Raw genomic sequence first — 22,253 nt, 5'->3', positions numbered from 1 at the left:
ATGTTTTATGGCTCGCCGAGTTGAATCCTAAAATTAAAAAAATTGTAAAGGCTTCAAAAAGCGCAGTCTTATTAACGTTGCTTTCTTTTCCTCTTCTTCATTAATATTAGCATAATCAGGCGCTTCGTATAAGCATGGAAAGCCAAATCGAACTTAATATTATTGTTATCTATTTCAAAATCATTTTTGCGGCTCTCTGGTGTTTCTGCAGTCTATTTCTGTGCCTTATGGGAACTTCGTGGTCTTTGGCTTAAGCACTAAGCAGCACCAGCGTGCAAATCACGCCAAAAAAACTTTCCATAGACAACTGAAAACTAAAACGTAATTTCAAACGAAATTTGCTATGAAGCATTTTTATTAATCCGAAAGGCAACTGAGCAAATGAATATACTAGAAACAGTTATAATAAATTTTTATACATTGTTTGCAACAATTTTATAGCAAGAAGGTGTAAAAATGAAACCGCTCACTGGGCAGTCTAAAGGTGGGAGCTCCCCGGAATCAGGATCTGGCAAAAACTCGAAATTTTGCACCAACGAAACAAGAAAAAGGAAAACTTCCATTCGGGCCAATTGCTCGCCCAAACAGTGACGTGGTCCAACCGAAAACGCAACTAAGTGACTTGATTTTACAAAATTTCCTTTTTCGTCAATAAATCTCTCAGGTTTGAATATGTCTGGCTCCTTCCAGTAGTCTGGATCGTTGTGCACTGCCCAAAGGTTGACCATAATCTAAGAAAAAGTTGTGGCTTTTATTATTGTCAAGGTAATGTACCCAGTGGTGGGATTCAGGTATATCGTATGTATATCTTATGTGTATATCGGGTCAATATGACATGCTGCTAGTGAGAGAACCGGATGTTAAAATATTTGAATCCTACCACTGATATGTACCTCACTACTATTAAGTAGGTTACTTCAAAGGAAGCAGGCCTATTGCCAAATATTGTTGGTAGATCATTCCAGCGTACTTAATTTTGTGCATAAAGCAAATTTACAAAAAACGCAAATTTTTGTTTGTGTAACTTACCCCGGTGTCTTTGGGTATAACAAATCCGTTGATTTCTGCATTTTCATTTGTTTTGTGAAAAACGCTTAAGGGAACAATAGTGCGAAATCTCATCAACTCTTGAATGAAAGCGTTAGTGTAGTGCAGATCAGCCGCGTGTGACAATCTTACTGGAGATGTCAGTCCTGAACAAACATTAAGCTTATTTGTGTAATCGTAAAAATAACAAGGTGGCCTTCCGTTTACTGTAGTTAACTTTCATTTATATTTAAGCTATCCTACAACTAACACATAATAATTCTGTCTAAGTAACAACTTAATCCGTATTTAGCCTGCATTTATGATCTAGGTTTTCCGCCTATGCCAGGTTTAGGCTTATGGTATAAGTAATTCGCTTGTTTGTTTTGATAAACTCCAAATTAGTCGTGAACTTTACCCACGACTTTCAGTATTTCTTCCCTGAGTTTAGTTTGTATTTGGGGGTAGTGCAGCAAGCAGATAAGTCCCCAGTTCAATGTCGTTGCCGTCGTGTCTGTTCCTGCACTGAAAAGATCCCGAACATACTGCACGAGCTGGTCGTCCTGAAACCAAAAACTTGCAATAATTACCCAAGCTTTCTGCAGACAAATCATAAGGTTAAAAGTGTTACAAAATCAAAAGGAACCAAGGCCTTAATACAAGAAATGCAAATAAATTACCCCTCATAAATATAGATGTCTAAACTTACGGTAAAACCAGGGTTTCCCTCGTCCATTTCTTTCAAGAAGGCGTCAATGAAGTCTCTTAACTCGTTTTTCTGGAAAGTTTTTTTATGTTGTTCGATGAAGTTATGAAGTAACTCTGAAAAATTGGAATGAGCTAACCTTACGATTCCATTAATTTCAATTAAATTTTGACTTCATTCATTGATTGCAAAACACAAATTAGACAATGCCTGACTTATTTTGAGCTTAAAGTAAATGAGACAAGATGTAGCCTTGGCCTACATGTAAAATTTTTAAAAAAGGCTTATCAGTAATAAGTGAAACAATTACCCAGTAAAGTATTAAAAGTATTCACAATGTGATGATTTAGTGTCGAAAATGGCGGAATGTTCATCAAAATAGGAGCCAAGTTCATGCACTGTAGCGCAAAATTGGCCGCTGCGTTGTCATATCTGCGCAAAAGGTATTAATTTATTTACTTTGAATGTTAGAAAGTGTTACTAGCTATCCTCGCGTTGCCTACGCCCTACGTTTCTTTATGGTTTTAAATACATTACAAACATTTAAAAGAAAATAGATATCACCTCATATGCTATATGCTAATAATTATTTATATGGATGGAATTCTGCAATTGGTAGGCTACTAATAAGCTCTCTTCAAATATATAACAAGATTTATGAAACTACAGCCTGAAACAAAATGAAATACTTACACGCCGGTGATCAAAGATATCAGCTTGTTGAGAATTTCATCGTCGTAGTCAAATCTTTGGCCGAATACGACGCTTCCAATGTTACTGGCTGCTGCTTTGTGTAAAATATCCTACAAATTCTTATGAGATTAATCTTAAACCATATTTCCATAACGAAATTCATTTAAAAGACACTTAAAGGTAACGTTAACAAATCACATTTAATGTTGTAAGTTATTAAACAAATGTATTTTTAGCTTTAAATCCAGCAGTATGTAGCCTACTTAAAAACGTGTTTTCATTTGTTTATTTCAAAATGGCAATCTTTAATGCTTCTGACCAGAGGACTGAACGCTTTTCCATTTTGCGATCTGACCCATTCATTCATAAATGCAGCTTCCTCGACAATACGGTCTTCCATACTTCGTTTTCCAACCCCAAATCTGGCACAAAGTATTGACTGGTAAATGATGGACAAGTTCCATGCAGTGGATGAAGAAATAAATGTTTTTATTTAAATACTTTGACAACAAGAAGACCCAACCTATACTAACTTATCTCCAACCTAACTACGGGAAAACTTATTTAAAAGCTTTTATAAATGTCTAAAGTAAAATTAGTAACCTTCGTGTTAATATTTTACCCTCGTAAAGTGGTGAGACCAAATTTTCTTTGGGATTTCCACAGAGCTCCATAATCGATTCTGACAACACCGCAGCCCTGATTGAACTGGGCATAAACCGGATTTTTGGGGCGACCGGAAAACTTGGTGTGTTGCTTTGCTAATGCCTGACACAAGGCAACAATACAACAAAGTTGTTGACATTTACCCACAAAGTAGGACAAGACATGTAGAATCAAACAACGAGTATAACAATTTATCAATTAGGCTACAGGCCTATGATAGAGACAGATAGAACAAATTAAAACTTTTTTGAGAAGTTGTGGGAAGTAACCTATTGATATACTGCAATAGTAATATCTATAACCTGGTTTATAGAGTCGTAGTCGTTCAATGAAATCCAGTCCTTTCTGCCTATTCGCAATGACATAACAGGTCCGTATATTTTGCTCCATTTAAACAGGACCCTTTCTGGTATCTTCCCTAGAAAGGGGATCACCCCAAGAAAGGGGATTCCTCTTGGTCCTGGTGGGAAACTTCTAGGTCTTTTGTACCAGTAATACAAGCAAGCTAGGACGAGACCAAACAGAGACAGACAAGTAACAATCAGCATACTTATGACTGTAAGGTAAAGTAGTAAATCTTTATTTATTCATACACTTGAATGTTTATATTCATACACTTGAACTATTTTACATACTCATGGCTGTAAGCTAAAGTAGTAAATCGTGATCAAAAGAGATTTAAACAAATAAAGAAGTTAAAAACCGTTGGGATTAGTTTATCGATAAATTTGGCTGTCTCGTTTCTGGTACCCAACAAAGTGCACAACACCACAGTTAACTTCAAGTCGCCAAACATTCATGCAACGCTATCCAATTGTCCTACATGCTTTAAAGTACTTTTGTAGTTGCTCTTGCTGGTATTTTCGCCGCACTAAACAATTTTGTTAGCTACAGCTACCCCAACGTACATATCTTGAGTTGTTTATGTTGTTCAGCGTTTCATAAAGCACCTGCTGCGCTCGGATTCTTTCTCACGCTGTATCAAACTCGCTTAGTGTATCCTGACATCATAACTCGATTGCTTCAAAATACAGCAACTCGCAGTACGTAGGTAGGCCTGGGTATAAGTTAGCAGACTGCCCAAATTATATCGAGTTCGTGGCTTTCAATATAACATCAAGCTCGTTGCTACACATAACGCGAGCAGCAAATAATCTTTTGTTGAATCTACAAGTTAAACATCACCAAGCGCTAAAGTGCGCATTGCATGAGTGAGCATGTAACTGGCGCACACAGCGAAGAGAGATATAAAATGGCAATAACCTGAGGGCAATTTTGTGTCTATATGGACGCAATAGCTAACTAACTGGTAGGGATGGGCCGATACGAACCCAAACCAGAATAGATTCGCCAAATATCGCCTTTATGGAAGATTCAGGCGAACACGAATACCAACAATGGCGAACACGAATACAATATTACTTATAAATTTACTGACTTTAGTTAAAAATGATGAACTAGTTTCCCGACAATGCTAAACTAGAGTCAGCAGTATTTACAATGAAGGTCGTTTTCCTAACGATTTTGCTTTTACGATCGTTTTTTAAACACTATTTTTCGAAAGAAAGCGATTTGTTTATCGTTTACGTCATTTTAGAAGCAAGAGTTGATTACTTTTGGAGGAAATTTTATTGTTTGGTTCTAATACGAATAGATTCGGGATTCATTCGTGTCGACCTTCATGATATATGGGTTCGCACGAGCCGGTGTTGTACCTATCTGTGTTATACCTACAGGGCATCCCCTACAAAAATAACCTCATGTCCAGGAAATCCGCAGGTACTGCGTTATGGGTGGTGATATATGGGTATAGGTTAGGCAACTTGTTTCTTTACATTGGTCTCAAATAAATATGCGCGTCACACTAAAGTGATGTCAATCGGTCGTGATTAAATATCAACCAGAGATTTTTTGAGGGTCTTGAACTTTGTTATGTTTTGTTGTAAAATTTTAGTCGGTGGATCCCCATGTGAACTGTACTGGGTCAGATCTCTAAATTTAACATCATAAAGTGTTGTTACCTTGCCCTTTTCCATGCCGCCCTTCTGGACGACATCAAATAAAAACCTTTCCAATCTTATTCCTCAACATTTTCAAGACTGCTTCCATGAAAAAGTTATTCATATTTCGCAAAGGTGACACGTATATAACAAAAACTTTCACAACGACCACAGGTGTTTTATATGCAAAGTAAATGCGCTTGATTCATTTTTACAACGAAACGCATCATAACATGGAAGCCCGGCACAACTCAGCTTGAAAAAACACAAAAAGATTTTTGGGTTGAAAACCATGCATTCAACCGATTATAGAATAATAAGACTCAGTACAGAAGAGAACAAGCGTATGTAACAGCGTATGTAACAGCGTATGTAACAAGATTATAATGCGTCATTAACTTTTACCGTCCAAAAAAACCTTCCTTGTTTTATCAAAGCACAAAACATTTTTTCCGACCAAAAAGCGATAAATCTTTATCTCCGTCGATGCACAACTTTTGGAGTAGCGCGAGCATGCGTTCATATGTGAGTAGATCTCGGGCCATGTACTGTAGGTCTCATAGCGACTGGCTGGCTTCTATGTGCAGATGCAGGATGACTTCTGGGAATGCGTACAAGGTCGCGAGATCCATGTTGCCTCATTCTCATATCATGCAATGAGTGATGAATCATATGCTGTAACGGTGGGTTCCAACCATTAGATGAAAATCCGGAAGAAGGAATATTGCGAGGATGGATCACGAAACCAAACGGGCTAACAGGCGAAGCTTGTTCGGTCATTACCCGGGATTGTTCGCTGGATGGGACTGGTGCCGTCTCCCGGAGATAGTTAAAAAATTCAGCGTTGCCGTCATACTCATTGAAACTTTGTCGTCTGTTCCGTGGGATAGTTGTGTCGTCATCTTCACAGTAATTGTCTCCCCTGTCTGTAAAAAACAAAGTTCCAGGTTTAAATTTCTAGCCAGTTAGAAAAAATTAGCTATGATGAACACAACACAACCAGACGAGTTGGAACATTAAGTTATAAATAACATGTCCGTTTTAGCTCGCAAGTTATGTCGCATTTTTAAAACTATCGTAAAGTAAAATCTGTACATGTGTAGTTTGTGCGTGAAGAGTTTTGATTGAATGGGCTGTTTCGAAAGTCGCACTGGTTAAATGTATTCTGTACTGGTGTGCCTGTATCGGTTCTGGCTTGTTTGTCGGCCATCTTTCAATTCTTAAATCAGAAACCTCTTTGTGTATCTACCAAAAGAACTTCAAAAATAAAGGTGAACGCTGATTGTCCTCCAATAACTTATAAGCAATGTTCCCTCTAAGCTGCGCGCATGCGCAAATGCGCACTGCTGACACGGTCTCCGCGCACAGAAAATCTGTGCTGCGCACAAGAAAAAATTCCAACCTGAATTGAAAATAAAATAAACACATAATAATGGCCACAGTGCGCACGTGGCTCGTCTGATGTTGCTCACAGTGGTCCAAGGGACCGCTCAGGGAGTTAGTGTGTTTGCTCAGACTCGTGAAAAATTAGAGGGAACATTGCTTATAAGTTATCCTAAGCTTCCTAGTCTGAAAAGAAAATCTTTTGAAAATCTTTATTGCAATAATTTCTGGCTCACACCTCACTGATTAAGGTGCAAATTTGCTCTCAAAATTACGTAAGATGAAGACATTCATTCGCCCAAAACTAGTCGACTTACTCCGTTGCAATTCCCTAACAACTAGCTGCACTTCGGTAGCGAACTCAGAAAGCTATTATGACCAGTCGGTTCAAGCGAACGCCAGTAACTTGACTGTTCCCAAAACATCAAAGACGTTTTTCAGCTTTGGAAACTGCTTTACGAGTATTTGTTCCAAGATTATAACGTTGTCCAAGATTATACGGTCAAAAACGTTGTATGTATATGCTTCGTATATATTTGCTTTGCCTTAAATTAATGGTTAACTTTGGTTGTTAAATCGCATAAAATATTATTGCTCTTCGCTTATTACAGTAAAAAGCATTGGCTTACTTTGACTAAGGTACCTGTACCGAATAAGGCCCGGTCCCTAGTAAGGCCCATTGCTCATATTTCGCAAACCCGTGCAAATAAATGAAAGATTTTGTCCCTACATAATAACTAATATAAATTCATGATGGTTTACCAGATTTCATCCTTGTCACGTGATCGACCGATTCGCTAGAGCACAACAAAAATTTGATATTTGCAGTTAAGGTGGTTTTGTTAATTTAGAAAAAAAGTAAGTGAGAATTTGGCAGGTTAAATGAACTGTTGTCAGCCGGCTGAAATTTTCATGTAACAACCAACTTAGTATTGAAAAGGATAATGCACTTTTTTTTGCTAAAATTTTTCTGATGATAAAAATGTGACATTTTTTCGTGGATGCCACATGCGCCTAATAAGGCCCATACAAGATGCTTGGCTAATTGATGTCCAGACTTCAAGAGTGGTTCCAGTCCTCAGTTGGCAAATTGTTGCAATTACTTTGATGCGCCTAGTGGAATCTTTTTAAATGTTTGTACAACTTAAAATGTGAAATTTCTAATAATGTTATATGTTGTCTATTACTATGTTTTGAATCAAAATACTCACAAAATTGGTGGGCCTTATTAGGAGCCTATGCTCCTAATAAGGCCCCTTTTTTTGGAATTTTTAATTTCTTTATAAAAATTTTTTAGGGGTTGTCAGGTATTGTGGTTTTAATATGTTGTAGTCATATACCCTCACTAATAGAATACGATTTTTCAGTCTATTCTCATTTATGGTTCTTGAATTATTTTCAAAAAAGTGTTAGGTGGGCCTTATTCGGTACAGGTACCTTAGTCTTTAATCAGTCTTTTTCTCTCTTTCCAAAAATTGAAATCATTTTAAACATGGTTTAGTTTCAGACCAATGTGGGTGTATAATCATCGCAGGTGGTATCAGTTCCGGTGCTAGGTTGCAATTAGAAACAAACGTCGTTTTTCAACTAAAAATCACAATTTTTCCGAACTCTAAATTAATTTAAAACTAATCCCCACCGACCCAAACTCTCACCTCTCATGACTAAATTACATTAAAAATTAATTTGAACAAAACAAAACCAAACAATAACAATATTCAAACCCGAGACCTTTACCATTCGAGCATCACAATTAAGCATAACGCTACTGCATTGTTTTGTTTTCCTCGTCCAGGATCAGTGTCATAAACCCATCAGCGAAAATCTGAAACGACAATTGAAAATCAGACAGTGATCGGTGAGAAATGGAGATGTCGCTGGCAAGAAAGCTGCCGTCCGCAAACCATATTGTACAGTGCGCATACTAAGTTAGCGTAGGCCAACGGTATTGTGAATAATCACGATGAACGAAGCTGTATATGAATAGAAAGGGCTAACTTGCAAGCAAAAAAAACAAAATAACTGTGATCAGAAAATTTCCAAGCTCTCTCGTCATCACCGTATCATTAAGATAAATAAATATGAATGTGGAAAGGGGAAAGGCGTGGGGTCAGTATTAGTTGTTTCTATGCATAATATTAAGCTTTCAGTCATATTTGGGGGGCTCGTTTTAGCATGTGGCCCTTTCTCCGGCTCTGGGTAGTATCCTTGCGTTGTGAACCTTACTGCGTATTGCCATGGTTTTATGATGCTTGTTCCTATTGACGTCGTGTTTCAAAGCGGTGGTAGATTTGAACTAAGCAGTTCTCCATGAAAAAAGCCACATTCTTTCATTTTGCACATCTGACGACCTAAACCATGCTTTAAAAATATTGCTTGCCCTCCGGACGTGTTTGGGAGCGCAGGAAATGGTGTAAAAAATTGCAAGAGTTCCAACTTTCTTGAAGTAACGAGAAACCTACATTTTTGTCATCATTTATTTTGCAAGTGGCCAACATGGTTACCAGCTAGCTCTCGTCTATACTTTCCTTTCGCTACATGCGATCTTACGGAAACATTACACTTATCGCAACTCTCATGTGAAGTTACTGAAAGTACATCAGACTACTTCCCGTTGGACGTCACAGTTTTACAGATAGTTAAGTCTTATTTTAGAGCAACGATATTTCTCGGTCCAGAAACAAGTGTGGAGAAAATTCGTTCGAAACTGTGGAAAACGTTTAAACTGGCAAAGAAATGATGAACTTCACAACCTGACGCAGCGAATCACTTTTTCCACCGACAAAATCGTCATTCCGTGGTCCGCAAATATGTTATTTTTCCCTGGTCATTCTGGAGTCATCGATTGTACACCTCACTTTGCAAGTAGGCTATAATAATCCTGTTTGGCCCTGGTCACGTTATATACAGCTGTCTCCTTGTGACAATCGATGAAGCGGGCGGGACCAGCGGAAAATATTGCCTATGACCATTTGTACATTAAGCCTACACGTACACAACATGTCGACAAGGAAATTGATATAGATAACTTAACTACAACACGTATGTATAATTATCCTATAGAGTTAGTATCACGTACACGTAATCTAGAGATATTAAAGTTTAATTGTCAAAATACTGTAATAGAAGTGCCCTCGGGCTATAACAGTAAACGACAGACATTAGGTTCAACAAAAATCATTTTGTGTAGGTAAGCGTATGTAGAAATACCTTCAAGTATTGTCTCTGATAGATAGTCGAGGTATCATACATAGGCCAATTTTCAGCAATGGTCGAAATGTCAAAAAACTAATAGCCGTAGCTTAGTTGTATTTAATGATTTCAACGTTCGTAATTGATTGACTTCGCTACAGTGCATCAACTTAAGATTTGCCATGAACATGACCGCTTCCTACCCGTCGAACACGCCGGCATCAGCAGTGACGCAGCCTCAAGCACAAATTTTCATTCAACCCCAACAGACTTCCAACTCCAGTAAAGCCAGAAAACTCCGAGGAATTGCGGTAAGCACTTTCAATGGTTAATTTCGGGCGGCTGGAAATGATCTATCTTGCTGATTGCTCGTGAATGCTTATTGATGATAAGAAAATTAGTTTACTTTGTAAGGAATAGCTGAGACATAAAACAGGAAATGTATCCGATACGTCAGCGGTCGATTATTATAATTAAAGTGAAGGGCAAATCTAAAAACAAGTAGGCCTTAAATCAAAGAATATATAGTAGTAAAGTAAACATACTGCTAGTGAAAGAATTTTTGATAATATGTAGTGGTTGAACAGTTATTGCCAAAACTCTATAGCTCTACTGTAGATACAGAAGATGTGGTAGGCTGGCTAACGCGTTTTAGATGGAATACGGCCACTCCATAGACCATAGATAGATTAGTATTCAGCATAGTATAGTACATGAACTGGTGAAGTATTCTTGTTTTTGCCGTAATTACCGGACTAGCTAAATCCAAGACTGCACTGCATTGCATAGGTACTAACAAGGACCAATACAACAACGGTATGCTCTTTGCGATGGATTTTTGGTAATAGGCCTAACTGTTTAACTACTACATGTTATTAAAAATCCTTACACTGGCATGTTTACTGGCCGCGACTATTGATTTCTGGAGATTGGTGCCAACTGGTTCTTGGAATTGCGCCTCACTTTAAGCATATTAAAGTGATCTGAGTGTAATGACATATGCATAGGGCATGCGCGATAAGTCTTTAAGATTTGAATGTGTAATTTTACATTATTTACGGAAGAAATTGCAATAGGCTGTAGAAGTGGTGCTTGGATCATTATGCATCGTATTGGGGGTGGCCGGTCTATCTATCCACCGAAATTGGACATTTAGCTTTTTCTACATATACGGTCGGTCTCAAGGACTATGGTGTGGAGTTTGGGTAAGAACTATAAAATACTCAAACAAACGATCGACACTTTCAAGTCTGTTCTTCGTATTAAAGTGCTAAGCGCAGTAAATTATGGATTTTTTAAAAATTTTATGTTTAGGCAGTCGTTGCTGGGGGACTTGGAATAGCGGCTGGTAGAAAAAGTGCATCGCCTTGTATTGTGAGTAGATTCAAATACGAGAAAGTGAAGATCCGTCAGTTACAAACGAGATGTCTAATTGTTTTTAGGTCAATTGCCATATGGGTTTTGCAATCACTACAGCTGTATTCTCCGCAATACTCTTCGGGTTCGAACTTGGGATGGTTTCAGATGCCACATTGGTGCGTGATCTTGTAGATATTTTTCTTCATATATTTCAAAGAAGTAATCTCCTCCCTATTTCGGCAGAGTTTGGCGTTTGGACTAACTGTCGTGAATATTGCTGCTTCCATGGTATTGTTTATCCTCCTTATTGCAAGCGCATCGTTGACGTGTTATGTGAATCCTCATGGATGTTGCGGTGGAGGATGTGGACAGGTAAGGAGTGTTTTCTAAAATCAGGTTCGACAATTAATATTCGATGTTAATTCAATCAAATTTAGGTTTTAAGATTTAACATGTGATTACTAGATTTATTCCGTTCCTAACCACCAGGTAATGTACATTGCTAACACGACCGGTCAGCCACCGGCGTATGTTCAAAGTAAGTCGTTACAGAAAGTTCCGTGTCACGTGTTCAGTTCTTCTCTTTTGAAATGGTAAAAAATTTGCAGCCTTTGCTTGCAGATGTGCAGCCTGACCAACAACAGACGGGTTACGTTGTTCAAACGGTACTAAGGGGAATGCCACAACCTGCTACACCAGCACTTCCACCGACGACTACCGCCCATTTAGGCCAAGCCATGGCACTTGATCAATTAGACTCTGACGCCATCCAACAGAAACAACAACAAGCTTTCAACAGTATGCGAGCTTCAGCAGAGGGAAATCCATCTCATCCACCACCCTATTCCATATAATTAACCTGCGGTAGTCATCCACTTGAAACCAACACTACACACTTTCAACGGAGTAAAAATTTCTTTTACGGAATTTATGATATACCGTGGCAATCATGATTGAAATTGATTTGTCTACTTTGTGACAACCGAACCATAACCACGTGACTCTATGCTACGTCATAAGCCTACGTTTGGAAAACATCTGGATCGGAAACGATCATGTTGACCTCACCTTGCTTCAGCATAGTCAAAAAAGTAGTCTACGCTCACATACAATCAATCAAAGCGGTAGGGCCTTGAAGAGTTAAAAACGTGCATTATGTGATTAATGTGAACTACAGTGGTAGCACTACGAAAGAAGCTTAGCACGGTAGCCAAACCCATAGCCTACGGAATGTTACGACAATATTGCACACAAAATTTAAAAGAGCAACTTTAATATTTCCAAGCTTCGTTCGACATCGAGTTTGTTTACAACTGGTTTCTTAGCTGGTGAGTGAAGATCATCATTTTTGATGTCATAAGCCAAGACGTTGATAACCAGAGCCATTCTATAAACAACCATTTTCAAGTCCTGTAGTTGCCTTAAAGTACACAATACAGTAGGCCACACTTTGCTTGCTTGCTGAATTAAGTAGTTAAGACGGATGATTTCGTGAGAACAGCATCATCAGCAGGGGCGGCTCGTAAAAATATTTACTTCTGTAATTTTTGTCCAAAACAAATAAAACAAAACACTAAACATTTCAGTTTTCTGTTTTTTCTTTCAAAGCGCTCAATATTTTTTTATTCATTTTTTTTTTAATTGGAAGCACTTGGGTTGAACAAAGAGATTTAAACACCAGATTTGTTTACATCGTTTTGGGCTGTGCCTGAAAATGATTTGATTTGTTGTTGTTTTCGACTCGCTGAAGGGAAATTCCCCGTTAACAAATTGGAAGCAAAATAACAAGTAGTTTATGAATAAGGATCGAAGAGTACGGTAGCAGCCCTAAATCCTACAAAACTGTGTGCAGCTTCCCCTGTCTGAGACTCTGAGTCTCCTTTACTTTCGCGTGCCCATATCAGGATCGAGTGTTAAGGAATTATTACATCATAATCACAGTGCAGAAGTACATTAGCCTATAAGACGTAAGAGACCCCTGAGGCCCTGCTGGTTTGAAACAACCAGTTTATACTATTAGCAGGCTGGTAGGCCAGCGCTACTGCACTGATATTGGATGATTTAACTACATGCTGTTGCAATAGTACCTTTCATTTATTGCCTATGGTTGTTATAAAAGATGAAATAAGCTGGGACAATGCACGTAGTACAGGTTGTAAAAGTCTTATGGCTACGACCAAACAGAGGGGCCGGGTTTATTCTGAATTAGGTTAGCCTGCAAGGAAAACACACAACCTTTAAAAATCGATATCATTAACTGCAAATATCCAGTAGCCCACATTGAAGCTTTCATTAGGAGCCAGGCCTCATATTTCAGTCTTTTTCAACAAAATCTTGACTCCGCAAGAGACCTAAAAGTGCACTGCAAGTGCGCACTCACAGGCTGCCAGGTACTGAATTTGATGATTTAGCCCCTGTCAGCCTGTCATTCATTTTATTTTTCGTCTTCAATGTGAGGAACGAATAAATTTTGCTGATGCTGATAAGTAGTCGCAAACATGTTAGTAGTTATCAGCAATAATTTCCACAAATTGGACGGGAAAAATGTGACATGGCCTTGAGGTCAAAAACGTGCATTACGGACCAATCAGAGAATGTAAAAAAGATATAAGCTTCAGCACGGCCACCAAACCCAAAAGTTTTCTGCTAAAGAATTGCTATGAATTATGTAAACATGCATTTAACAACTATGTCAAAAATTGGGTAGTAGCATGCAAACTTCAGCTAAGTTTACATAAACCTGCTTGTTGTTGCATCTGAAGGGTGCTACTGAATATAACTGTAACTTTAGTAACCAAATTTGAGTGCGCACTTGTCCAACTCTGCAGATCGGGTTAGGTTAGGCACACGCTTGTTTCAAATAGAGATAGTCGTAAGCGATAAGCCTATAAGTACATTGTAATTTGACATTGTGAGTAGTCTTTGCGATTGCATATGTTCTTAAATTTTTTTGTATTTACCGGTTTTTATGCTTAAGCACAACACAAACCTTTGTTGAAGATCTAGCAGTGAAAAGAACCTTTCTGAGCTTGTTTTGACTGGCAAGATTTTTCCGTTTGCTTACACTTAACAATAGAAATTATTTTCAACCCCCTTTGATTCTTTTTTGAATCGCAAGTGTTTTGGACATCAGCTTATGAAAATTTTGCACAGGTGGCTAACACGTCAATTTCTTTACACAGTAAAGGAACGATATTCGAAAAACATTGTGTAGTTTTCGGGACTATGTTGGCGTAAAATCGTTACATATTCACCTGTAGCAGAATATGTGGTAATGGTACACAAACACAACAGGCTCAATGTGCACGCCAAACTTTTTGAAGTTCACTCCAACCAATTAAACAAAAGCCAAATTTCTCTTTTGCCAAACGAAAGTCGAACAGAAGCCAAATTTCCCTTTTCTGCTTCACCGGAAGCAAAAAAGGGAAAGTTATGATAAATACACAAAGAATTAAGGTTTCTGTGCATGCCAAAATATGTGTCTTTTCGCACACAATTTACTTCAAAAACTGACATGAATACCAGCCAATCATATCACTTGACTGTCTATACCTGGCGCATAATGATTTCAAAAAGTTAGGTTGTTACTCTGCTGTTTTGAATCTAAAGCTGTACAAGCGTAGTCAAGATGGGGATAATATGCGAGCTCTGTGGAAAATTTCCGATTACCTTTTACTTGCCCATCAACTTGCAATAAGGCATCTAGCTGTGTTATGTGAAAGGTTGTGCCTTACTACACATATGTTAGCAAAATGGTTTAAAATAATGCAGCCACTACTTTCTGTACCTAGCACTTATTTAGAAACTGCTCTGTGAAATCTCTGCTTGCCAAAATGAGCAGAAAGTACACAGAGATGCACAAATTGTAGATATCCTTACTTTGTATCAATATTTCACAATAACTTCTATAATATCGCTTGTTTTATGTAGCCATTGTTAACTATTCTGTACGTTTGTGAGTATAGCAGAAGAATTGTGATGTTGTGAGTTTACACTTCCACAGCTGTGTGTTAGCCTTAAAAACTGCAAGTGTGAAATCATGAAGTTGCTGATAAATTAGAAGAGTGCTGTTTTGTGACAACAGCGGAGCATCATATATCATTGTCTTGCCGTGACCTTTTGTGAAGAAAAAATACTAAATTAATTTTTATGTTGAGTTTGTTATCTTGTGCTCACAAATATAGTGGTTATTTCATGGCATTGAGAGCGTACTCCATGTAACTACTCATCTCTACAAATTTATTTCAGCTAACTTAAATGTCGGTAAAGTTTCTCTCTGCTAAACACTGTTTATTATGAGCCAACAATGGTGCAGTGGGTACATCCTCTCCCACTTGAGCCTGGACCTTTTGATCTTCTCACTTATTGTTCTTCTTCTGCATCGTTTGATTTCTATGTTCAATTCTTCGCGGCAACTGACTAAACAGCTTGACACAGTATCTGGGTTTCACCTGAAAAAAAGTGTATATAGCTCCTTGCATTGGTTGAAAGGACACACACACTTTGTAAGCAGAATACAAATAAAATTTTTAGCCTCATTTAACTATATATCATTTTACTATATGTGGATTAGAAACTAGTGACTCAAAAACCTATGCAGTAATCCAGTTGTTGATTAATCCATTAAATGTTAATTTCTATTATGTAAGAATTACACTGACTAAGAGCTTTATTGCAGTACCCCCAAAATGAAGAAGGATTTTTAAAGGCAGCAGGTCGGACTTCTCATTTTCCTGGACTATTTAACTTCCAAGTAGTGAAAAATCTCTCCTTTTTGCATCTTTATCATCCTGAAGTGATCAAGCCTGTACTGGCAAGCTCCGGTAAGATTTAAATGTTTGTAGTTGAGGTACACCAGGCAGAGTCAAGGGGACGTCAACTCTAGTTTTTTGTTGACAATCCTGTAGATATATTTGAATGTATGTGAATAAATGCTGTCGTGGCAAGGAGAAGAATTTCCCCAACGTTTTCAGTTGATATTAGTTTGTGATGCATACTGCATAGACACCTGTAGTAGGGGTTTCAAAACTTTCAAAAGAGGTACCTTCAAAAGGCAATAAAACAGTTAGTCATGTCACCTTTGTAGTATATATGTTCCTTGAAATGTTCTTTCAAAAAAGTTAACTGCCTTTCAAGATGAACGTCCCTGAGGCAGCAGAGGGGTAAATTATGTATAAAACTTGAACTTGTGGCCTCAACTTGTATCGGAATGTTAAATGACATATTTTCTTTCTAGCTCCGAAGGGTAAAAGGGGGTACAGATTTTTAGAGCCTTGGATCGGGAAGGGATTGCTTACGAGTAGCGGAAAGCATTGGCATCGACATCGTCGTCTCATCACACCTGCATTTCATTTCAACATTCTTACATCGTAAGAGATATGTACCATATATACTTGATTAAATTTGTACAAATGATTTTTTTCGAAAAGTTAAACTCAATGAAATCAAACGTGTGTACATCATACATAAGCGCTAATTAGCAACTTTTCTATTTTCTGCGACTGGCATCCCTGAAAATTTTATCAAGTTTATGTGTGTGCTGTGTAGTTGCAAGTTAAGTCTTTTCATTGTTTTGTTCAGTGAACAATGTTGCATGTCCACCCATTTTCAACAAACAGTGAAATATTGTAATGAATTATGAAACAGTCGTCACGCCTCTGTTTTTTGAGAAAGCTTTGCGGTCATCTGATTGGACACAAAAAGCTCTTTAAATCAACTATTTGGAAAGTAGGTCAAATTTAAGAAACTGTAACTTCAACTTGAAAGCAATTATCTTACAGCTTTGTTAAAACACTAAGACTCCACTTGATTGTCTGCTTCATTTATGTCAAGTCAACTGGTTAGTGGTTAGGTTGCTCTGACACGAGTACAAGTCAATTGTCTCAATTTTACATTGCTGGTTGCCATCTTTTCCCACAACTTGCTACATTGTAGTTTAAGTTTAGGGCATGTTTAAGTAATTCCAAATGGCTGAAATGATGCGTAAAAGCCGATTTAAATTATTTTGAGGTATATTCCCATCTTTAACAACTGTGCAAGAGAAATGCTGGACAAATGGGCAGCAGTTGTAGATGAGCCGATAGAAGTATTCAAAGATGTTGGATTTCTAACTCTAAACACAATGATGCAATGCGCCATGTCATCACACACCGATTGCCAAAATGCAGTGTAAGTTTGAATTGACTTTACTGCTGAACTCAGTAGCATGAAACGGCAAGTTAGTGATATTAGTGTGACAAGGGTTTAGGTTTAGGGGGATTGGTTTGGAATTTAAGACTGATTGATGCAAACGTGAATGTAATAAGTCCTATTTTTTTTTTTTATTCAGAGCGGAACAGAATTATATCAAAGCGGTACAGATTCTGGATGAAATTACAATGCTTCGATTCAAATATCCAATCTTGTTGATTGACTGGATATTTTGGATTTCGCCTGTTGGATGGAAGTTCCGAAAACAAGTTAACTTTGTTCATGCGTACACTGAAAAGGTTTGACCTCTTTCATAAACTTCATCTGGGAACCGTAAATGGTTTTATTCTCATTTTTCTGACCTTTGTTCTGTTGAAACGATGACATTTCAAAACTCAAGATTATTTGGCAATTTTTTTAACATGGATTTTTTTGGTTTGGCTTAAGTGTTGACTAAAGGTTTCTTCGGGTATTTTCATAATGTGGCTGATAACAGAAGTGATGCCGTTAAATGCCTAAACTCAATAATGAAGTCATTTTGATAGATTATAAAAAGTCGGCGTAACTGCCTAAAAACTGACCAAATAAACACCGAAAGCAGTGATCCAACTTTGAAGGATGATTCTGGTAGAAAACGGAAGAAGCTTCTGGACTTTATTGATATTCTTCTAAAAGCGAAAGTAAATTTAAGAATAGGTTTTTTTTGGAAGAATTCGAGCAATCCACCATTGATTGCTTGATTCTTTGATAACTCTGTCAATATTTTGATGTTTGTGTGTTTGTACATTGTTAGCAACCACATAGCAAAAGCGCCAACATTGTTGTTTTCTTTATATGTTTGTCTCAAAGGATGAAGATGGTTCTGGGTTAAGTGATAAAGAGATAAGAGACGAAGTGGACACTTTTTTATTTGAAGGTCACGACACAACATCAAGTGGTAAGAAAAGTCTTCTGTTTAAAATGTAGCATGCAGTCACATTTTAGATTTTATTTGCATAACTGCTGGTTTATGTTCTTATTTTGGTCTTGGTGAAGCAACTAGGCCAAGAATTTTGATTGCAAAATCATCCTCTTAGATTTATCTACTTAATGTACGGTTTTTGTTCAGGGATATCATGGGCTTTGTATAATTTGGCAAAATATCCAGGATTTCAAGAGCAATGTAGGAAGGAAGTCCAAGAAGTAATCGGCAACAATCTGAATGTGCAATGGTGACTGATTAATTAATTTTGTGTAGTATCCATTAATAATTATAATATTATAGCGCTAGTGTATCCACTTAACCTTGTTTCCAGTTTTATGGTTTGTAGGTGCTATGATTTCGCTGAAAGGTTAAAACCTAACTTACATCTCCATTAGGTCAGATCTACCCAAGCTTGAGTACCTAACTATGTTTATAAAGGAGAGCTTGCGCCTGTATCCCCCGGTGTGGCTGATTGCTCGACAGCTCAAAGAAGACCTTCCAATGGAAAGTGAATTTAACAAATCAGGCGGGGACATCCCCAAAGGCACATCTGCCGTTGTCCACATATTCACCCTTCATCGGAATGTCAATTTATGGGAAAAAGTTGAAGTACATATTAATTCAGTCAAATCTTCACGCCAGTTTGTATTAAACTTGAAGATAATCGGGTAACATGAAAAAATGCAGCTTTGGTTGGAATGTCACTTATCCTACATGTAACAATATTTGTTATTTCTTTCCAAACAGGAGTTTATCCCCGAAAGATTTTCAAAGGAGAACACGGCAAAGCGCCCCCCATTCACATACCTTCCGTTTTCGGCCGGGTTGAGGTTTGCATTTTGATTATGACGAAGTAACAAATTGCACGATTCGTGCAAGTTATCGAATAAAACTTTATTACTGGATCCGAAGCATTTTGCTTGAATTGTTAATTTTACCTTTTTTCTTTTACTTTGTACTTCCTTCAGCTCCTCATTATTTAGTCTGTAAATAACCCCCGGTTTCCTACAGTTTACTTTTTCTCTCATTTTTTAACCTGTTCGAGCCTAACCGAGCATGCGTTGATATGTGAGTAGATCTCGGGCCATGTACTGTAGGTCTCATAGCGACTGGCTGGCTTCTATGTGCAGATGCAGGATGACTTCTGGGAATGCGTACAAGGTCGCGAGATCCATGTTGCCTCATTCTCATATCATGCAATGAGTGATGAATCATATGCTGTAACGGTGGGTTCCAACCATTAGATGAAAATCCGGAAGAAGGAATATTGCGAGGATGGATCACGAAACCAAACGGGCTAACAGGCGAAGCTTGTTCGGTCATTACCCGGGATTGTTCGCTGGATGGGACTGGTGCCGTCTCCCGGAGATAGTTAAAAAATTCAGCGTTGCCGTCATACTCATTGAAACTTTGTCGTCTGTTCCGTGGGATAGTTGTGTCGTCATCTTCACAGTAATTGTCTCCCCTGTCTATAAAAAACAAAGTTCCAGGTTTAAATTTCTAGCCAGTTAGAAAAAATTAGCTATGATGAACACAACACAACCAGACGAGTTGGAACATTAAGTTATAAATAACATGTCCGTTTTAGCTCGCAAGTTATGTCGCATTTCTAAAACTATCGTAAAGTAAAATCTGTACATGTGTAGTTTGTGCGTGAAGAGTTTTGATTGAATGGGCTGTTTCGAAAGTCGCACTGGTTAAATGTATTCTGTACTGGTGTGCCTGTATCGGTTCTGGCTTGTTTGTCGGCCATCTTTCAATTCTTAAATCAGAAACCTCTTTGTGTATCTACCAAAAGAACTTCAAAAATAAAGGTGAACGCTGATTGTCCTCCAATAACTTATAAGCAATGTTCCCTCTAAGCTGCGCGCGTGCGCAAATGCGCACTGCTGACACGGTCTCCGCGCACAGAAAATCTGTGCTGCGCACAAGAAAAAATTCCAACCTGAATTGAAAATAAAATAAACACATAATAATGGCCACAGTGCGCACGTGGCTCGTCTGATGTTGCTCACAGTGGTCCAAGGGACCGCTCAGGGAGTTAGTGTGTTTGCTCAGACTCGTGAAAAATTAGAGGGAACATTGCTTATAAGTTATCCTAAGCTTCCTAGTCTGAAAAGAAAATCTTTTGAAAATCTTTATTGCAATAATTTCTGGCTCACACCTCACTGATTAAGGTGCAAATTTGCTCTCAAAATTACGTAAGATGAAGACATTCATTCGCCCAAAACTAGTCGACTTACTCCGTTGCAATTCCCTAACAACTAGCTGCACTTCGGTAGCGAACTCAGAAAGCTATTATGACCAGTCGGTTCAAGCGAACGCCAGTAACCTGACTGTTCCCAAAACATCAAAGACGTTTTTCAGCTTTGGAAACTGCTTTAAGAGTATTTGTTCCAAGATTATAACGTTGTCCAAGATTATACGGTCAAAAACGTTGTATGTATATGCTTCGTATATATTTGCTTTGCCTTAAATTAATGGTTAAGTTTGGTTGTTAAATCGCATAAAATATTATTGCTCTTCGCTTATTACAGTAAAAAGCATTGGCTTACTTTGACTAAGGTACCTGTACCGAATAAGGCCCGGTCCCTAGTAAGGCCCATTGCTCATATTTCGCAAACCCGTGCAAATAAATGAAAGATTTTGTCCCTACATAATAACTAATATAAATTCATGATGGTTTACCAGATTTCATCCTTGTCACGTGATCGACCGATTCGCTAGAGCACAACAAAAATTTGATATTTGCAGTTAAGGTGGTTTTGTTAATTTAGAAAAAAAGTAAGTGAGAATTTGGCAGGTTAAATGAACTGTTGTCAGCCGGCTGAAATTTTCATGTAACAACCAACTTAGTATTGAAAAGGATAATGCACTTTTTTTTGCTAAAATTTTTCTGATGATAAAAATGTGACATTTTTTCGTGGATGCCACATGCGCCTAATAAGGCCCATACAAGATGCTTGGCTAATTGATGTCCAGACTTCAAGAGTGGTTCCAGTCCTCAGTTGGCAAATTGTTGCAATTACTTTGATGCGCCTAGTGGAATCTTTTTAAATGTTTGTACAACTTAAAATGTGAAATTTCTAATAATGTTATATGTTGTCTATTACTATGTTTTGAATCAAAATACTCACAAAATTGGTGGGCCTTATTAGGAGCCTATGCTCCTAATAAGGCCCCTTTTTTTGGAATTTTTAATTTCTTTATAAAAATTTTTTAGGGGTTGTCAGGTATTGTGGTTTTAATATGTTGTAGTCATATACCCTCACTAATAGAATACGATTTTTCAGTCTATTCTCATTTATGGTTCTTGAATTATTTTCAAAAAAGTGTTAGGTGGGCCTTATTCGGTACAGGTACCTTAGTCTTTAATCAGTCTTTTTCTCTCTTTCCAAAAATTGAAATCATTTTAAACATGGTTTAGTTTCAGACCAATGTGGGTGTATAATCATCGCAGGTGGTATCAGTTCCGGTGCTAGGTTGCAATTAGAAACAAACGTCGTTTTTCAACTAAAAATCACAATTTTTCCGAACTCTAAATTAATTTAAAACTAATCCCCACCGACCCAAACTCTCACCTCTCATGACTAAATTACATTAAAAATTAATTTGAACAAAACAAAACCAAACAATAACAATATTCAAACCCGAGACCTTTACCATTCGAGCATCACAATTAAGCATGACGCTACTGCATTGTTTTGTTTTCCTCGTCCAGGATCAGTGTCATAAACCCATCAGCGAAAATCTGAAACGACAATTGAAAATCAGACAGTGATCGGTGAGAAATGGAGATGTCGCTGGCAAGAAAGCTGCCGTCCGCAAACCATATTGTACAGTGCGCATACTAAGTTAGCGTAGGCCAACGGTATTGTGAATAATCACGATGAACGAAGCTGTATATGAATAGAAAGGGCTAACTTGCAAGCAAAAAAAACAAAATAACTGTGATCAGAAAATTTCCAAGCTCTCTCGTCATCACCGTATCATTAAGATAAATAAATATGAATGTGGAAAGGGGAAAGGCGTGGGGTCAGTATTAGTTGTTTCTATGCATAATATTAAGCTTTCA

The 22,253-nt window shown here is 37.8% G+C and overlaps 4 protein-coding genes across 6 annotated transcripts; 2 read left to right on the top strand and 2 right to left on the bottom strand.

Annotated features, from left to right (window-relative positions):
• Nucleotides 1–343: 343 nt before the first annotated feature.
• LOC143471204 (cytochrome P450 2J6-like) lies at nucleotides 344–3,648 on the bottom strand. Its single transcript, XM_076969597.1, has 9 exons — nucleotides 3,394–3,648; nucleotides 3,048–3,193; nucleotides 2,745–2,847; nucleotides 2,426–2,535; nucleotides 2,043–2,164; nucleotides 1,736–1,848; nucleotides 1,445–1,589; nucleotides 1,030–1,193; nucleotides 344–731 (listed from the first exon to the last, which is right to left on the bottom strand). The coding sequence occupies exons 1-9, from the start codon at nucleotides 3,637–3,639 to the stop codon at nucleotides 414–416; spliced, it is 1,467 nt and encodes a 488-aa protein (XP_076825712.1). The 5' UTR covers nucleotides 3,640–3,648; the 3' UTR covers nucleotides 344–413.
• A 1,546-nt stretch (nucleotides 3,649–5,194) lies between these two features.
• LOC143471313 (uncharacterized) lies at nucleotides 5,195–7,509 on the bottom strand. The gene is made up of 2 exons (XM_076969756.1): nucleotides 6,187–7,509; nucleotides 5,195–6,017 (listed from the first exon to the last, which is right to left on the bottom strand). The coding sequence occupies exons 1-2, from the start codon at nucleotides 6,299–6,301 to the stop codon at nucleotides 5,611–5,613; spliced, it is 522 nt and encodes a 173-aa protein (XP_076825871.1). The 5' UTR covers nucleotides 6,302–7,509; the 3' UTR covers nucleotides 5,195–5,610.
• A 2,137-nt stretch (nucleotides 7,510–9,646) lies between these two features.
• Nucleotides 9,647–15,223, top strand: LOC143470794 (uncharacterized). The gene is made up of 7 exons (XM_076969068.1): nucleotides 9,647–9,977; nucleotides 10,743–10,871; nucleotides 10,981–11,040; nucleotides 11,109–11,201; nucleotides 11,269–11,397; nucleotides 11,491–11,563; nucleotides 11,647–15,223. Exons 1-7 carry the CDS (start codon nucleotides 9,849–9,851, stop codon nucleotides 11,877–11,879), a joined length of 846 nt encoding a protein of 281 aa, XP_076825183.1. The 5' UTR covers nucleotides 9,647–9,848; the 3' UTR covers nucleotides 11,880–15,223.
• A 54-nt stretch (nucleotides 15,224–15,277) lies between these two features.
• On the top strand, nucleotides 15,278–20,283 carry LOC143470793 (cytochrome P450 4F6-like). Of its 3 annotated transcripts, XM_076969065.1 has the most exons (11): nucleotides 15,278–15,530; nucleotides 15,704–15,848; nucleotides 16,262–16,394; nucleotides 17,035–17,193; nucleotides 17,354–17,513; nucleotides 17,760–17,894; nucleotides 18,064–18,151; nucleotides 18,323–18,425; nucleotides 18,574–18,787; nucleotides 18,926–19,008; nucleotides 19,309–20,283. In XM_076969065.1, the coding sequence occupies exons 1-11, from the start codon at nucleotides 15,321–15,323 to the stop codon at nucleotides 19,379–19,381; spliced, it is 1,503 nt and encodes a 500-aa protein (XP_076825180.1). In that variant the 5' UTR covers nucleotides 15,278–15,320; the 3' UTR covers nucleotides 19,382–20,283. The 3 variants fall into 3 exon arrangements, with proteins under 3 accessions (XP_076825180.1, XP_076825181.1, XP_076825182.1); XM_076969066.1 differs by lacking the exons at nucleotides 15,278–15,530; nucleotides 15,704–15,848 and adding an exon at nucleotides 16,606–16,752 and having other exon boundaries at nucleotides 16,261–16,394; XM_076969067.1 differs by lacking the exons at nucleotides 15,278–15,530; nucleotides 15,704–15,848; nucleotides 16,262–16,394 and adding an exon at nucleotides 16,401–16,752.
• Nucleotides 20,284–22,253: the final 1,970 nt, after the last annotated feature.

Source organism: Clavelina lepadiformis, chromosome 9 (assembly GCF_947623445.1).
Source record: "Clavelina lepadiformis chromosome 9, kaClaLepa1.1, whole genome shotgun sequence".
NCBI classification, from domain to species: Eukaryota; Metazoa; Chordata; class Ascidiacea; order Aplousobranchia; family Clavelinidae; genus Clavelina; species Clavelina lepadiformis.
Note: the sequence above shows the minus strand (reverse complement) of the source record. Positions and strands in the feature narration are given on the sequence as shown.

Excerpts from the sequence above, each read along its gene's own strand:
- LOC143471204 (XM_076969597.1), bottom strand. The coding sequence starts at position 3,639 with ATGCTGATTGTTACTTGTCTGTCTCTGTTTGGTCTCGTCCTAGCTTGC. Across the intron at positions 2,165-2,425 it reads ATATCTTTGATCACCGGCGT|ATATGACAACGCAGCGGCCA; the intron begins GTAAGTATTTCA and ends CCTTTTGCGCAG. Across the intron at positions 732-1,029 it reads TTATACCCAAAGACACCGGG|ATTATGGTCAACCTTTGGGC; the intron begins GTAAGTTACACA and ends ACTTTTTCTTAG.
- LOC143470793 (XM_076969065.1), top strand. The coding sequence starts at position 15,321 with ATGAGCCAACAATGGTGCAGTGGGTACATCCTCTCCCACTTGAGCCTG. Across the intron at positions 16,395-17,034 it reads CATTTCAACATTCTTACATC|GTATATTCCCATCTTTAACA; the intron begins GTAAGAGATATG and ends AATTATTTTGAG. Across the intron at positions 18,426-18,573 it reads AACAATCTGAATGTGCAATG|GTCAGATCTACCCAAGCTTG; the intron begins GTGACTGATTAA and ends CATCTCCATTAG.
- LOC143470794 (XM_076969068.1), top strand. The coding sequence starts at position 9,849 with ATGAACATGACCGCTTCCTACCCGTCGAACACGCCGGCATCAGCAGTG. Across the intron at positions 11,041-11,108 it reads AAAGTGCATCGCCTTGTATT|GTCAATTGCCATATGGGTTT; the intron begins GTGAGTAGATTC and ends AATTGTTTTTAG. Across the intron at positions 11,202-11,268 it reads TGGTTTCAGATGCCACATTG|AGTTTGGCGTTTGGACTAAC; the intron begins GTGCGTGATCTT and ends CTATTTCGGCAG.
- LOC143471313 (XM_076969756.1), bottom strand. The coding sequence starts at position 6,301 with ATGGCCGACAAACAAGCCAGAACCGATACAGGCACACCAGTACAGAAT. Across the intron at positions 6,018-6,186 it reads TTCACGCACAAACTACACAT|ACAGGGGAGACAATTACTGT; the intron begins GTACAGATTTTA and ends TGTTTTTTACAG.